This window comes from Ylistrum balloti, unplaced genomic scaffold (assembly GCF_031769215.1).
Source record: "Ylistrum balloti isolate Yb309-2 unplaced genomic scaffold, AGI_CSIRO_Ybal_v1 Utg369764, whole genome shotgun sequence".
Classification (NCBI taxonomy): Eukaryota; Metazoa; Mollusca; class Bivalvia; order Pectinida; family Pectinidae; genus Ylistrum; species Ylistrum balloti.
This window is the reverse complement of record NW_026781961.1, coordinates 1,446,814-1,465,168: the sequence shown is the minus strand read 5'-3', so window position 1 is coordinate 1,465,168 and position 18,355 is coordinate 1,446,814. Positions and strand designations below refer to the sequence as shown.

General features: G+C 33.7%; 1 protein-coding gene across 1 annotated transcript in view; it reads right to left on the bottom strand.

The window, feature by feature from the left end:
- Positions 1 to 9,197, bottom strand: part of LOC132543755 (uncharacterized) — a 28,532-nt gene extending 19,335 nt beyond the window's left edge. Inside the window, exon 1 of the mRNA XM_060207278.1 lies at positions 9,064 to 9,197. Coding sequence (XP_060063261.1) covers positions 9,064 to 9,083 — 20 coding nt within the window. The 5' untranslated portion in view covers positions 9,084 to 9,197. The remainder of the gene's footprint in view (positions 1 to 9,063) is intronic.
- Positions 9,198 to 18,355: the final 9,158 nt, after the last annotated feature.

Here is an 18,355-nt window from a genome sequence, read left to right as displayed (position 1 = left end):
GCTTTATGTGTCCTAAATAAACACAAATAATTATAAACTTTATTTTTTTACAACAAACGCGAAACAAGCATTCAGCTTATATTAATCACCATTGTTGGTTTGAATGGAAGCACACGGGGAGTCTAACTATGGGAGGAGACTGGAGAACCAGGGGATAACCCACGTGGTCGGGCAGGTGAACCATACCTTTACATGTCCGTTCTTGGAATCGAACTCCGGCTAGTTGAATGGCGAGTGCGTTACCACCGCGCCACCCGACCTCAAAATATTCATGCCTGTTATCGCCAATGCGTATCATTTTGAAATATCATTATCATTACACATTAATTGTGTCACTTGTTTCAGGTCATCACAACTTGTAAGCATATAAAACATTACTAGAATTGAGACGATAACTAACTGGTGTTTACTTACTGTATTATGCTGTAAGTATATGTTTAACCATGTAAATATAAGTGATCTTAATTGGCTAACCTTAAATCGTCTTACTTTATAATCTTTTGTTTGTCTGATATTGAAAGCAATTATATGCTCGATAAATCACGGTCAAATAATAAAAGAAACATTGTTACCTGGTCCTATTTTACATGTACTATTTCAGGAGTTTTGGTGCAAATCTTTCTTTTGTTTATATTTTGCTCTAGTTTTATTGAATTAGAATATGGGTTATGATTATGTGTATATGATCTTTTTAAATATGTTTAAAGTCAAACCGTAAAGGGCAATATCCAACGTAGGTAGCTTTTTTCAATTTAAGACGTAAAATTTGTTCATATTGTGGCATTACAATCGATTTCTGACTGGCACTGCCATAAATATTTACCAAGGTATATCACATATTTGGCAAAATGTTACATGGACAAATATTTACAGCAAAACAAGACGGCGCCCTCAATTGCCTTTTAAACAAGTGAGGGTATTATCTTGTTTCTGTAGAAAACATTGGTTATCGCTTTTATTGTCACCCATTTTGAAAATAATTCTTTAGAAGGTTTATTTTAAGAATGCATAATGACATATTTGCATATGTTCATAATGTACAAGTTTTCAAGTTCTGACAATACAAATGAATATTCGCGTATTAGTTGACTAAACCTGAGGTTGTCTAAACTATGATATACATATACACCAGATCTAAAATTGATATAGTCTTTTTGGAATGTAAAGTCATTGACCTTTACAAGTACTAACAATGACAAAGTGACATACATAGCGGGTGGTACTGTTGACCCTGTCTAGCCTAATCTGATTACGAATATTTGACAACTAGCCTAACTGGAAAGCTTACAGCATGGCTGGGGAAGGAATCTATTGATGACCAGCCAACAAAATGTTATCATTATTGGTTAATTGTGGTTATTTCAAAATTTAATATTGCTTTCAATTTGCATCTGCAATATATATATCCATTTTTTTTCAAATAGAAAACTATATGTATGTGAGTAAGTATACAATTGTCTCTACAATCATATACTTTGATATTGGAGTAAATGTGATGTCATTGAGTTAAAACCAAAGCCAACCGTACAAAGAAGTATTGGTTATGTCTTAGGTAAATTTTCTGTATATCAATCCTTGCGATATATAACGTCATTGCTATCAATTCCAGTTCCCACATTCCGTTATTTGATTATCACATTCTGGCTTGGTACCTCTCATCGACTATGATTCATGTTAAACATATTAACATATATACCTGTCGATCTACTAAATCATTACTCATATTGAAATAGGTGCACCTCCTCATCTTGTGTTTGACAATTTTGTCAAACATTGATATTCCTTATTCGCCTCCTTGGTTTTCAAAATGTAGGCATCCACTGACGAGACATAGAAGGATGAAAAATTGTATGCTTTAGTTTAGTTCGTTGTTTGGCGCGCTGTTTTTAATTCTAACTTTGTACCTTTAAAGATGCTATTCACTTTTGTGTGCTTCCAAAGATCTTTTGAATACGCACCATAATTCTGTTATTGTTAATTGTTATGTTAACAGAGATACAATGTCGTCATTTTATTGTTCGCTGAAAAACTACGACACTTCATCAATAACAAGAACAACATACTAGGGGATAGCTACGAGCTAGTAACTTGCTGAGACGATTTCACAACATGAAGAAAAGAAAAAAATACACGGACACCATTGAAGAATTTTATTAAGAAAAAGATCCTAAGTTCTGGAAGGTGACCATGTTTCTGATTCATCAACGAGGCCATGTTGTTAAATACGATTAAGGTTCAATTCACGTGACAGTTTATTTAACACTCAGTATTCGTAAGTAGACTTATATTGAAATGAGTAATAAAATAAAACATATGACATTTGTTTCTCTATTTTCATGTCAATTATTGTTATCAGGTTTCTGTGCTTGTTTATCTCACAGTGACAGATCTATAACTAGACTCAAATTACTTAACGACGCAACACATGCTGTTATCTTAAATACAACTGTAGCATGTCGTACCCAGTCAATAAAGTATATATCAGATACAGGAAAAAGACACAAATCTTGCAAGGACTTTATGACCTAAATATGAAATAGGAATATAAACAGTTTCAAAAACAGAAAATCAAGAGGAAGTACATTTTTAATCTTGCTAGGACTTTATGACCTAAAAATGAAATAGGAATACAAACAGTTTCAAAAACAGAAAATCAAGAGGAAGTACATTTTTAATCTAGCGAAATGAAATTTAAGAGAAAATGTCAGCCTAAATAATTAATAAGCCCCTCTTGGAATGTCTGAAAATGGATCAATATATATAATTTCTTTTTCTATGGGAAGTAGGGCTAATCGTAGTTGCTGACTATCCAAGGTAGAGGGGATCAATATATCAATATCTAAATGCTTTGTTTAAATCTGACACCACCATGTTTAACACTTAGAATATTGATTAACGCTTTAGAGATCTAAATTTCACTAGAATGAGGCACCTTGACAAGCTTGGCCATATATTACCAACATTACTTTAAAAGGTATCATAAAGATATGTTTACTACACATGGTTACAAAACATATCCTAAATGTTTAAGAATAGTATTATCACTCGACAAATATATCGATCGATCCACCAAGTAAACATTGTTTATGGAAATATATTTAAGATTTTCTTTCAGCCTTACCTTTACACATTACAAATAATTTTTTTTTTTTTTTAATTTTTTTTTATTATTTTATTTATTTTTTGTTTTGTTTTTTAATTTGATTTGAAAATTGTTTTATAAAGTTCTAATATATTCTATAGCAGCATACATAAAATGATATAGGTTTTGGGTAATGCCATATCTTGGATTCTTACCATATCATAGTAAAAGACAATGGTTTTATTAAATGAAGAGGATACGCCTGTGTTATGAACCTAAACCCCTCACAGAACTTGGTAGTCAACTTGTACAATCATTTAAGGTATGAATGATTATCACCCTTTACTTTTTAGAAACTAATACAAGAAAGCAATGTCACAAGCAAAGAATATTATGACGCAACAGGCAAATTGACTTCACGAAGAGAACATATATACATATATATTATGATACTGTCCCTACGTGGTACCCACGTGTTTATGAGACAAATAACGAGAGAGGAAAATGATTAATCATGTTATATTACCTTATACTCACTTTGACGTCTGTACGATCTGTAATGTGTTGGTTGGTAAACAAATGAGCACTATTAACTGTATCTCAGAAACGTGTTATTCAGTCCGCTCCATTTTAAGACAATAAGGATAAGGGTTCATTGTCAGTTCATACTCCCTAACGGACCTGTATACTAGTTGGCTTGATACCGTTATTTTGGTGTATGTCATATCATTGTACATCTAGTAGTAGCACAAAGATCTATGAACAACATCCATTATCGATTTTCTTCTCGATCACAAATAGTTAACATCACGAAGACTGTGTATGTAAGTAAACTTGCTAAATAATACATAGCATTGTCACCACAAAAAAATCATGTCCACACGACACAAATATTTAGTGTCTCTATACAACATCCACACGACACAAATATTTAGTGTCTCTATACAACATCCAAGCGTAATAGAGAGATCAATATAAGCTGTTAGCTTTTTTTGCAATTGTCATAAGATAAATGAAGTTTATATAAAATCACACTGATCATGTTTCCTTAATATTTCTTTATCCTATACTGTCACATCAGTTCCAACATAAAATAAACGCTGACGTTATCACAGTTCCTATGTAGCCCAAAGAATACGCTTTCACTTAGACCTGTGGAAACATTGTAATTGCCAGAGAGCCCATAAACAACAGACAGTTATCTATTTAAATATAGGATCACTGTCCAACAGTGAGAATGTTATATCACTGCAGGCATATATCACACAACACATACTTTAATTAAAAAAGGGAAGAGATCGAAATGATATCGTGTCAGGTTCGTGATGTGTACTTGCTGTGAGTATTACGGGTACCATGTTAAGCCTAGGGTTAATTTGTCGATTTATCAAACTTCATGGGAATTGAATTCGTCAATATAACGGTAAACACTTAAGTAAAAACACAGGTACATCGATCATTTATCAATAATTTAGAATAGTTTAGATAACATTTGCCATGCTGTGGGAATTGTGTAAACATTGTGCACGAACATTTGACGATTGCTCAATCACTAAACTCCAGTTAGAAAAGAACACATAAGATTATATTACCATACACGAGATTGTACTTAATCTCAAAGTTGTTTTTTATATTGTATGATTTTTCGGCAAAGTTTGTAATCACTGCATAGGATTTAATTTTACATAGAGAATAACACGTTCCTTAATTAACACTATAGTTATATACATATGCGATAGTTAAGCTAAACTTAATCGCACATAATATTACAATATTTCTAAATAATATCATGATAGCTACTTTGAAACCTCTCCAGAGTATTGCGTTTCTTGCATGTCTCGAAATACTGTGGTTTAAGATTTTCTGTCCAAAGTCGATATTTTTCAATGACCTTTTTTCATCTTTTTCATCATAAAAGTAAAGGAATAAACTGGAGTCTTATGTAAGTACCAGGTGTTTCCTCTTACCTGGATATAAACTCACTTTATGTTACATCAAAAACGTGGGAAATATTCATACACATATGTAAAATCCGTACAAAAAGTTAACAGTGATGATATGGTAGATTTAAGTGTTCAAATATACACATTTAGTCTTACTTGTCTGTACTGTAGATATGCATGTTATCATAGCTCTTTACCGCTAGAAAACAAAACTTTAAACAAGCCAAGTATTACCCGTCAAGTGCCAGATAAATCAATATTTGTTTTGACAGAGTAGAAATTAATTTCATACTATAAGTGATGTCGTAACCGTCATAGCTTGTTTGCCTACCATGTTTAATTTAGCACGCAGTCAACATGTTTTAAAGTGTTGTAGGAAAGTTGCTCTTACTATTCAAACAAGCCAAATGGAGGAGAGGTGGGAAAGTGTTTAATGAATCAATATTTGTATATTTGTTCAGAATATCAATCGGCGTTTTTGAGTTTTGGGTTTTTAATATGACAGGGTAGAGTACCATCTGACTATAAACTTTATAGTGATTGTATATATACTATTATATCACAAACATTAACGTAGGTGTCAAAACTTTTTTAAGATAAAAAGATCCGCCAGGATCGAAGAGCTGTGGGTTCAGAATCTTGGCAATAAGTTGTCCTCATGTAGGAAGGCATCAACAAGTCACTCACTTCCATTACATGCGCACGACTATGTTCATACATCAATATACATAATGTAAAATGTAATGCTTAGCATAATTGTACCCACGAGTCTCAACATTTTTATCGAAAAGAACAAAATTGTAATCCGAAAACATGAAATATCTGGAACATTTGTGAGTGCCAGTGACATATCTTAATGAGAGTCTAATAGTAAAGAAGATTACCTCTTTTATCATTGTATTCAACATCTAACTAACAAAAAAATCGCTTATACGATAAGGTCCTGGTATCATAAACTACAGTTTATAGAGAATAGAAGTTCTTATAATACAACCAGTAGAAAATTAGAATGTGACGTTTTGATGGTTACATGGTCACCTTCATCAGACAAATAGAGCGTACTAGCACAAATGCACATGTACGTTGTGTACGAGATGGTACGGAATCGAACAACTTTTTCGGCTGTACTCCTATGTACACTAAGGTCGAAAATAGTGTGACGAGATGGTAAACAGATCATAGACAAAAATACACCAGATGGTAACAATGTACTGTTGTCAACTCGGCTACGCTTTGTTTAGTAGTTGGTCATAGATGACCGAGCTTATGGCCCCCTCGTCCCTATGAAGTACTGGCCCGCAGCGGCGTTTCCAGATGTATTCCTAAACTAACCAACTGTAAAGGTTGTTTTCCATTTCAACTTTTTAAAATTTTCCCTGTCAATGAGATGATGTTGCTGTTTTGAATTATATGTAAGTTGAGATTTAATCTGCCTGGGACTGTATTTTCGCTCTGATTTAGTGAATTTTGTGCCTTCTTGGGATTCCGCGTCTTTCTGGTGTTCATTGTTCGCATTTGATACGCAAGTTATCAAGCCGGACATTGAACGAACATTTCTTTGACACCATTGTCTAACAGTGTCACGCTGCGCACACTACAGTCGAAGCAAGCATCACGCTTTACCCACCAATCAAAAGGAGCTACATTCTACACCTAACTGACGAAACGTGCAACACTACACACACTAGTCGAAGAGTGCCACAATCTCTATTCAACGTTCGACGAGTACCACAGTTGACATCCAACAGAAAAAGAATCCCACTATCTACATCAAACAATCGAAGAGTGTCACACTATAAGCCAAACAGTCGAAGCGAGCCAAAGTCAACTCAGTCAATAAACAGTCAATAGGTGCCACACCCCATACCCAACAGCCAAAGGGTACCACACCTTACACCTAACAAGTGAAAAGTGACCCACTCAGCATACAAAAGACGAATAGTGCTACACTCTACTTATAACAGTCGGAGATCGCTACACTCTACACCCAACAGTCGAAACGTGCCACCCGCTGCACCAATAAGTCGTCGAGTGCCACAGTCTGCACCCAAGATTTAAGAGTGGCACATTTTATACCCAAGAGTTCAAGAGTGTCACTTTCTACACTCAGCCGTTGAAGAGTGGCACATTTTACACCAAAGAGTTCAAGAGTGGCACATTTAACACCCAACTGTCGAAGAGTGCCAACCCCTACATCCAACAGTGGAAGAGTGTCACACTCTACATCCAATAGCGGAAGAGTGGCACATGCTACATTCAACAGCCGAGGAGTGTTACACTCTACGCTTAACAGTTGAAGCTTGCCACACTGTACACCAACCCAACAGACCAACATAATGTATTCTGCACCGTCACTATATACTGATACTAATTACTGGTTATAACGCAGTAATTATAGATACATCATAAATTATATACGTGCAAAATCGCGAACGATTCTCTAATTGTGGTTTGCAGTATGTTCCAATGTGTTTTGTGATAGCAAAATTATATGTCTCCGATAAGTAAACACAACGTAAACATTACATATATTTCTAAGTGTACATATAAAATAAATTGCATTCAGACTTGTCCATTTATCAAACCAAATTGTTGATATTAAGGCAATTTTACATAATATATTAAAGCAACTGTATTATCAATTATGTTCACAAACTTGTGCATATCTGGCATAAAAAGACATTTAAATAACACAATATGAGATAGCATAACCCACGATCAGGTTATAAAGGTTTTTTCAATGTCAGCACAGCTGTTAAAGAATAATCTTTTTCACTTTCTCAGTAAAATGTACTCAGTATAATGAAACATTAATGATACCTGTCTCAGAGACCAGATAAAATGCCTCAGACAGTATATATACCATAATTGTCGGAATTTAACGAGGTTCTATCAAAGCTATTCTCTTTTATCACATAATACGCTGGTCGACTTATGCCGTATTCAACACAATGAGACTATGTAGATAAAGCGCTATAGACGGCAGAATCACGCGAACTAAAGACCGGTTATTTGGTCATAAAATATCATACTAGATATTTTACATTGGGTGAGATTTGTCAATAAAATGGATTCGTATCATGTTTTATTCAACAAAGTTATATTAGTTTTCAATAAATGTGTCCGTATAATTTGAGTTAGTTAATAATACCCGCTGTGCCGATTTAAAATCTGTTCATTTAGTAGAATGGTAGTGTGATTATATTTACATTTCCATAAGGCAATATTTTCCCTGAAGAATATTTAATTAAATACTCCCACGGTATGATTTCATAGATTTGTACACAGTGATTTACAATTGCCAATCATCTGAATCAAATCCCCGAATGTGTCATTAGATAATTATACAGATTCATAACATGCAGCACTGAATAACTAAACTTGTCTTCATTGTAATTAACATAGAATGTACAACACACACAACGTTTAAATCAACACCGACTCCTTAATTTTCTACTACTTGACCTATTTTCGAATGACCCATTTTTCTCTCATTCAAGGGCAAAATGTGAATCTTATTTCTTGATATCATCCGTCTTTTATGTTAGTTCCATACAATATTGGTGGCAACATACATCCCTCTAAATTAGCAGAACGCGGGTTTCACTACTGATGCCGTGGCGTCTTCGTTAGCAGTAACGTATTTAGGTCTATCTATATAAGGGAACAACTAAATAAAAAAACCTGTTCAAACTTTATAATCAGAAAATATCAATATGTATTAGATATTGTCACATAATCAACGAAGGTAGACAGTTCTTGACTCATGCCCTGCCCAGGCATCGAACTCTCTATCTACAACACCAAATCGCCTAGCTAAGAAATTCCAGACTTCATTGCCATTATACCAACAGAACATCCCAAAAAAAGGATGTTTGGAATTTGTACTGATAGACAACAAGATTTTCCTCGCTGAGGAGGCATACCTATTAGAATTTTGAAACAACTTATCCATCAGTCACATAGAAGCACACAGATTATATAAAAATATGTTGGTACTGCGGAAGTGATATGCTGTTATGATTTATATATACTCACCCATATCCTGCAATTTCCATTTCAGGAGACTCCACGAAAGTTCGTTCGCTATCTACACCAACAAGTGGAGCTTTGTGTTTAACATGAGAACGTGCATATTGTCGTCTACGAGAGAGTTTGTCGAGAAGATCGTATCCACTTCTAGAAACAATGTCTGTCTCCTGTCGTCGAAGTTTGATGGGGTTAATATCACGAGCCACTATATCCGTCACCTCTCTACTGAGGAACGCCATATCGTTATACTGTACACTATATGACACTTCGTCCTTTGTCGCAATGTCTCTAAGCAGGATACATATGTATTCAAATTCACATTGATGCTGTGACTCTCGGTTGTTAAAAAATTGTTTCAAGGTCCGACTTCAAGTTATCACGGTATTTCCTGGGCCGTTGTGTTGAATATCTCAATGGAGTTGGTGATTATCAATCACCAATGTACACATCAATCCATATTTCAATATAGGCTGAATTTTCTTAACTTAACTTAAATGTCTAATTCATGTGTTATTGCCCATGAGAGTCCTTAGGGAACATTATGGAATTTCTTTATATTGTATGTATGTAAAACTTCCTACTTGTCTGGTCCAACCATTGAAAATCTACATTGAGGTACTGTCCGTTATCTCGCACATAGGTTGACAAGTTTAGCAGTATTGTTAAAAGGCGATATGTCCATCCTGACTTTCAGATAATTTGACACTTGATATAAGGCGAACCCATTAATGTCCCTGTCAATATTTGATAATACTAAATATGCATATATTATAGATCTATATAGAAATGAAAACCGTTCATGTGTTAAGAAGAGTTATATTAAGCAACATAAAGCATATTGAACGTGATCTTACATCGAAATGACAAACGCCTGGTTGTAAGCGGACATTTGACCACGGATGAAAGCTTCCCCACACTACTTTGTGATATAGAAGTATTTCCAGACAGAACCAAAAATATGTTCATATTGAAATTCTGTTGATTCTGACGACAATCCTATGACAAGATTAACTTACAGCGAAATATCACTTTGTCATTAATCACGTTCCTTACAAATGTAGTCCATTTTACAGGTGCGTTGACCCAAGATTACTACAGTGCAGAGTTCTTTTAAAGAGTGTTCTGCTGGTCCTTAAATAATATTTACTTTTGAAATAATCTAAGAGCGTATATTCAAAATAAGCGTTCAATGAACCGGAAGTGTTCTCTATAAGGAAAAGATCGAAAGTTGATAACCTTGGATTTACATGTAGACATCAAATTTAATCCTGTTAAGAGTCCGTGTTGAAGAAGAAAATATATCAAGGGTTTATTTTCAAACTTATACTTTTACGAATATGTGTATTTATCATTTACAAATTATGGTATATGTTATGTCTTTTTATTGTTACTAATCTGGTATACAAAAATACCTATTGTATACATATAGCGAATGTTTAAAATTTACTTCATCGACTACAGCTTTTTAACATATGTTATTCTCATAATTGGGTCACCACAACTTTCCCTAACAATAGAATAGATGTGTACTATACAGACGTTATCCAGAGATCCTTTTATCGTACAGCAGCTCTATATCTTCACTTAGACCTACTCCTTTTAAATCCACTGACAATGGTCGGCGGCACAATAAGTTCGCTAATTCCATGCATTATTTGTTTCACTATCACAATAATCCTCTGTATACATTTACATTTGCCTTCCTTATTGTCCTTATTGTCTGCATAACAAACATGTTAATGTAAACACTGTAAATTCCACGTAGGGTATCCTCATAAATGCCAACACATGCACGAAATAATATCCATATGAGAGAATATGATTTCTCTATTGTTTCACAACGATCGCAAGCTCAATCACTTCAAAAGAGAGAAACAATACTGGACTATTTTTCCGATAAATCACGGTAATTTAAGCGACACAGGAACGCGATTAAACAATTTTTGACCTTTGTCAGATCTTGGTAGCGAGAAGCAATTTTACATTGGTTTTGTTATCAACTAGAAGTATGCGATACAGAAGGTTAAACAGTAGAGACCAACGCTAGGTTGTAATATCCATTGTTGAGCTATTGAACCTCTGCTAGAAAGGAATCACTTAGAATTATGAATAAATACATAATCAGTTCATGCCATTGTTAGCCTTTCTCAAGCACATACTGTTATAGCTGCCATACCAATTCCATGAGGAGGCGTAGCAGTATTTGTTTTCATATATTGTGTAAGTTTTTCGAAATCAATTACATCTCCTGGTTAGGTTGTTCCATCGTTAAGGTGATGAACTTCTCACAATAATGGGCGTAAGTAAAATGCAGTATGAATATCCTTATTAAAATCCGTATAAAAGGGAAAACATTTTCCATTCAACGAAGATAATGAATCCAAGTAGTTAAAACTAGCTCCGCTGTGTTCTTAATGAAGTCATTATCCTTGTAACTGTTTAAATATTTTATAAAGTTTTGGTATCCATCGGTGGCTGCCAACATAGGCCGTTTAGCGATCACATAACGGGTTGGCAAACAATCAATTTAAGAATATATTTTTTTCATATTTAGTTACAAGAATGCCAACTGTCCATTATGAATGTAGGTCAACAGGACAGCCAACGTACTTCATCATTTCTTTTTCTTAAAAATGCTTTTACAGATTCATTATAGATATAGAATATCATAATACAGGATAAATACCACTGTAGCAATGTTTCTGTATATCTCAAATCAATATCCAGGCATTGTATAAATATATTTTATAACGTTGTATAAATACAATAAATAGTATCTTTCGCCTGCTAGATTTAAATCTCCCGAATCACATATGAAAGCATTTCAATTAATGATTCACAAAAAAATCGTTATGTTACCAGTACACAGCTTTCACAATACTTTGACTTCTTTTCTGAATGATTAAACACCACTATGTTATATCATTCCTAGGACGTATACTTTCTGGAACCATGAGAAAACGCTGTCAAACATTAAAATGGATTATGCCCAATAAAAAGATATAACTTGCCAACATACGTTAAACAATGTCATGCCCTTTGAAGTGTGTTCATGATTAAATGAATCCAATTTTATAAGGTATATGTTTATACAAGGTATTGTTGTGCAATTATTTAGAATAGAGATCCCCCAGTAAGCCGATATCTGTCGCCATATATTTAACTACGTACCGTATTTATATATACTGATCTAACTTTGGATTTATGGAAATGACTACCGTTGTCTAATTAACAGTTAATCAATATCAATCAGTGTATTAAGCTGTTCTTTAATCAAGGTTACAAGTATATCTATTAAATGAGTGTCAATTATTTCTATTTAAATCTACAGATCAAAGTACAATACATTTTAAAGATAAGATGTCAACCAGATTTTGACGTCACAGATATGCGATGAAAGAATAATTCTCATTTAAAAACTAATGAGGTTTGATATATTGTCAAATTAAGATAAATTTACGACAATCAGTAGAAAAAAGGTGTCGTTGTATTTATTCAAACTCGGAAAACCGAAACCTGACATGTACTGACATCTATAGTATTTTAGAACAGGCCATGTGTGTTTACCACCATAAGACATTTTCTGAAGACATTGGTAAGAATTGACCTCTTTATAGATATTGACTAAATGACATAAGTATAAATGATATATATTTTATCTTGTCTATTTTACCTTGCAAATTCATTCAAATCTTTCTTTTCGTTATATTTTGCCCTAGTTTTGTTAAATTTGAGTATGGATAATGATTATGTTTTTTTTTGTTTGTTTTTTGTTTGTTTTTTTTTTTTTTTTTTTGGGGGGGGGGGGGTTGTTGTTGTTAATGTTTTTTTTATCATCACTTTAAAACGTTTTTTCTATGTGTAGCATTTGTGTCAGTAATCACCATTATCTCTGCACGTAACATATGCTTCATTCTCAGTAAAGATATATTTTAACGATGTTACATTATTCATGTCAAAGTTACAGTTCTAAAGTACTTGAGGTCTTTGAAACAATCCTGTCTATCCTGGTGATGATGATAACACTATTGATAGATACATGTACAATCTTGCATTGAATAGCGCTCGATAGATATATTAATGTCAACAATATTTTTCTTCTTTTTAAATGTTTCTCCTTCTCCATCGTAATCTATCATATTTTTTATATAAGATTTACGGTAATGCATGCCATGCATCTGTAAACCCCTACTATAACTTGTAAATGAATATCACAACGGGTGGTAGTGATTGATATGTATTGTACTTATAATGAAATGTCTCAGACATGTATCTCATGCGGCGGGGCCTCCCATTGACCAGATTTACGATATCATCTTATTTCTGAATGCCCTGTGTGGGATCATTAATTACATATATCAAAGAAAAAAAACCATTGCGTTGGGGTGTCAAACGCAGCACAGAACACCCAATACACAATATATGATATACCGTAGCATTAAAACCTTTAAACAGGGGTCACATTCGGTATTACACATTATACAATAATGATTTACATTTTTCTGAAATATAATCATATTCAGGAATTAATGTATTAACTAGAATAGTGGCAGTGGATCTGAACAAGGAAATGTGTTAGAGATTGTACAAAAGACACGCAAGTGAATAGAACCTTTTCATAATGCAGAGATCGGGAACAGATATGATACTTCATTGACAATGGTACTGAACAATCATTTATTTATCTATCTATTTTTATTCATTTTGATTTATTTTTCAATGATTTCGGAAGAACTCATAATCCATTAATTCACGAATGCATATAGCTAAACTAATTATAAACGCGACATCGTGCTGAAATTTTACTGAAAGATATATACGATTTTTAAAACAATCTTCACACTATACAAACTCTCTCACGATGCAAAGAGTGACACGGAATTCTACCTTATACGACTGAACATACCCAGTATTGACGATTTGTAGTCTGGCATTGATAGAAGGCAAATAAAACCGGATTTGAAATATTAGAAAAAGACACGTTTAGTTGATTGTTACCTGTCTTGCGCTGGTTATGGGCTAAATTGAATTACGGATATCGACAATATGTCACAGTTTTCCTTATGTAACCATTGGTGATGGTATGGATATGAATCTAACGTTGATCTTTTCGCTAGAACGGGTAACTAGAACTAATGGGTTAGTTGCCAGTTTTGACAATAACAATTATGACCTCCAATATAAATATCATCATTATTTAACATTAATCGTACTAGACAAAATCTATTGATATGTTATGTCCTGACGTACACCAATACATTCGTATAATATACATGTAAATATCTATTGAACCAGGTATGACGTTAAAATCACATTATCACTATTCTTACTCTGAAACTAATACTTTTCTTGCACAGCTATGAAAAATTCTTTTCAATCGAATAATTCTTTAGAGCATTGAAACGTATATCATTTTCTTTATCCCTGACTACTGTGTCACATAAATCGATCTGAATTTCATGTATACGAATAACAGTTTTCTAATCTTGGTGCTAAATTATTATATATCATGTGGGGGGTGGCGGCTTCCTACCTTGACCTAAGTTGTCTGATGTATGAAATTACGAACTTTACATAGGCATGGGGCTATTGCACTTCCTCGTCTAGAATGTCTTTTCTTTTATCACGTTGGATATCCCTCATTCGCCTGGTAGACTTCCAACTTTCGGCCCTTGCGTCACAGGCGAGTCCTGGGGGATTAATTATCTGTATGATGCAGTTTGATTCATTGTCTTGATATACTTTATTTATAGGTTTGTATTGCAGGTTGATGTTCAGTTGTGTGTCTTTTTTACAATATATTTAAGTGGGTAAGGAATCTGAATACACGATTTAATTAATATCTGTTTACATCGAATTCTTGCTTCATACAATATTGAGAATGATTTCGCTGTTATAAGGCCTGACATGTAAGGTTTCCTTGTGTACACTCCATCATCAGCCATTGTAACTTTTGCCTCTGTTGTTAAACTCAAGCTCAAGTGAAAGATATAACTATCTTTTTTCTCTGATAAGGCGCACACAACACTGATGCCTAGCTGCAAGGATAGGCTGTGTTTTGGATTAAAAATAAATAAGAAATGTCAATAACTTAAAATTACAAATAATCTTCCACATCATTAAAATCAAAATCTGCGACAATCCCTTTAATAGGAATAATTGAAGTTGATATACATGAAACCATTATACACATTTTAAAAAATCAGATAGTTGATTTATTGATTTAATAACTTTATTTGTCACGTGGATAATCAATCAGTCAATGTAATAAAGATGATAGTATCTGTTGTACTGATATGGTCATTGTTGGTAAAAGCCCTCTGACAATATTATCGAGACGCTTCAGCAAATATCCTGTTTACTACATTACACCTATCTTGGCACATTTAGAAATGGGTAGTGTCTTAAACATACCAGTCAAAGTATTGAATTTTCTCTTGGGATAAAATACTGTGTATTGCATTTGAACAAAAATGAAATAAAACAACATAGTTAGCGATTTCAGATTATAAGTTACATTGTTAAATCGTTAACATTATGACCATCATTAGAAAAACAATTTTAAAAAGTTACGCTCATTAACGTACAAATCTTCAAATGCTATCTTCATTAGACATTGCATATGACACCGATTTCCTCGGGATTTAACCTAAACTGATGCCCAATACATGTAAATACATAGCACGAGTACGGTTCCATGTCCCTCAAGGCATGATATTACCAGAGATATGAAAAGAATTTTCAGATCTAAAACATCAACTTGTCTGGATTATGAATAGTTCTTAATAAATTTCTGAATATTAATCAAGATAAAAATTTCTCACATATGTGCTAGAATTCTAATGAGGGCTTTTTAACACAGAAATTGGATCCTTGACCTTACAACCCTTAACCTCGATCTCGTTAGATCCTTTAACACGTGTGTGATGGTTGATCAAAATTCACCAAGAAAAGAAGCAAGTAAAGTGCTTTAAAGTATTTTACAGAACATAGTTACGATGACTACGACATTGACTCTAAAACCTTGAAATACAAACTTGTCAAAAATGTTAAGGCCTTTGTAAGACTCGTCAGTAATGACAAAGGCCTATATTTTGAAACTCAGTGTCGATTGAGGAAAATGCAAAGTAATAATAAAAATGCAATAACATCTAGACGGGGAGATGCAATAATCAAATAATTCAATGAATACTTTCGTTATTGCCGGACATTTGATAATGTAAGATAATGAGACGTATATGTGGATATTATGAACCGTAACATGTGACATGCAGGTTACGGCACGCCGTAACAAATATATAAATTTGAAAAAAAATTAATACATTTAAAACGACTTACCCCTTTCCAACCACCCGAAGGTCCATGGCTTGAAGGGAAGGGGTATACACAATCTCCATTGCTGGATGACTCAAGGTACTCTGGTGTTAGCGACAATTCTACACATGCATTGTTCGTGCTCACACTGTCGACAACGCTTCTGACACTTTCGTTAGTTGTTAGTCACAAATGACGTGTTTTGAATAAGATATGTACAGAACAGTGACGAGGGGCGTGTCATTGACGTCGGTATAAGTTAACATGTAAACCTTAGGTAGGATCATTTTCACAGTTTCAATTACATACATTTTCCCGTCGTTTAGTGCAGATTACTTTTTACATGTGTTCTTTTAGTTTTATTACATAGCATATCGTGTCCATACAGACAAACAAACAAATAATAAATGCAGATTTCGATCGTTAAAGAACAATTCTATTATAATGGTTTAAAGCTTTTTTTTCCATTTAATGACCGCACGTACCGAGACAAAATACATCAAGATTAAAAATCTGTATTTCTAACGACAATAGAGAATCAGGCATGATGTAGACAAAAGCCCATGTGTTACTATACAGTTGAAATTGTTTGATAAATTAGCTTTAATCACATGAACATAACGATATGAATGATAGGTGATATAAATGTATAGTTTACTGTAGTGGTGACTTAGTTATAAAATATATACATTTTACAACAATTGCGAGACAAATTAGAGTAACGTATACTAATCACTCTAGCTGGCCTGGCTGTAAGAGCGCGAGGGGTCTAACTGTTGGACGAAACCGGAGTACACATGGAAAACCCACACGCCCCAATCTTTTCACGTTAGTTCCAGGAATCAAAACCCTGGACGTCCAGATGAAAGTCGAATGCGTTTCTGCTGTGCCTCCCGACCACCCGACCAACTGACTTGGTTAACAATACAAATAAACAATTAATTCAGCTATAATGATAGTGTCAACGAAAATTCGCGGCAGTGAAAAACCAAAGGAAGATTGTACAAAATGATGCACAACTACATAGCACCTTTCAATATACATTAAACATTACATACAATAAAGGCAGGTAAGGATAAAACTGTTTCGTTTATCTAGAACTCGTCAGCTGTTTTACTAGGTAATACAGCATTTAAAGAAAATGTATAACGAGATATCACAGTGTTTGAACGCGAACGGGAGGGTATACTCCTGGTTCAATACCTTCCTAAATGTCAATGTTAATTGAATGGTTAAAAAATGTCAAAAATTTACATAGATACCATCAGAGTGATTTGAAACTACATTATGCCCAACCGCGGTTTGTCTCGTTTAACATGCATATGTACTTCACATGATTAAAAATGTTTTCCAGAGTAAAATGTTGATAACGAAAATTGGTTCATTATTCATTGATTGTTATGATTTACAAGAAATCCAACTAACCAATGGACATAAAATACATTTTTGTTTTGTATGAATATGGAAGACAATATAAAGGAAACCTAAAAAACATATCAACGAGAACAGCTTGTATGTATCTTCAAAGCATGTACAGAAATATAGGTCAAACACCTCAAATCGAAATTACCCCAGTAAGTTATAATAGGTAAATATTAAAATAAAAAGTTTTGTTAATAACATCGAAGAAAGTTAATTGATTATCAAACAATGAATAAAATTGACCTACCTGATCTGAATGTAGCAGTAGGCCTTTGCAAATTGTAACAAATTCTACCCCCTGCTGTTGTTTACCAAGCGGTTTCACGTTCAAGAACGACAAATAACTTGACTTTAAAAGTTCTTTATATACACAGTATCTGTTAAAGACGCATTTTTGTCGACGGAGTAACAATATAAGTTCAATTATAGCAATATTTCGTCGTTGTAAACACTGTATAGTTATAAGTGTAAACAATAACATATTTGTCAATAGTGATAATGAGACATTTCTTTGAGAATACGAAAATTGCTTTTTAAATATACACACTGAGCTTTCAAAACA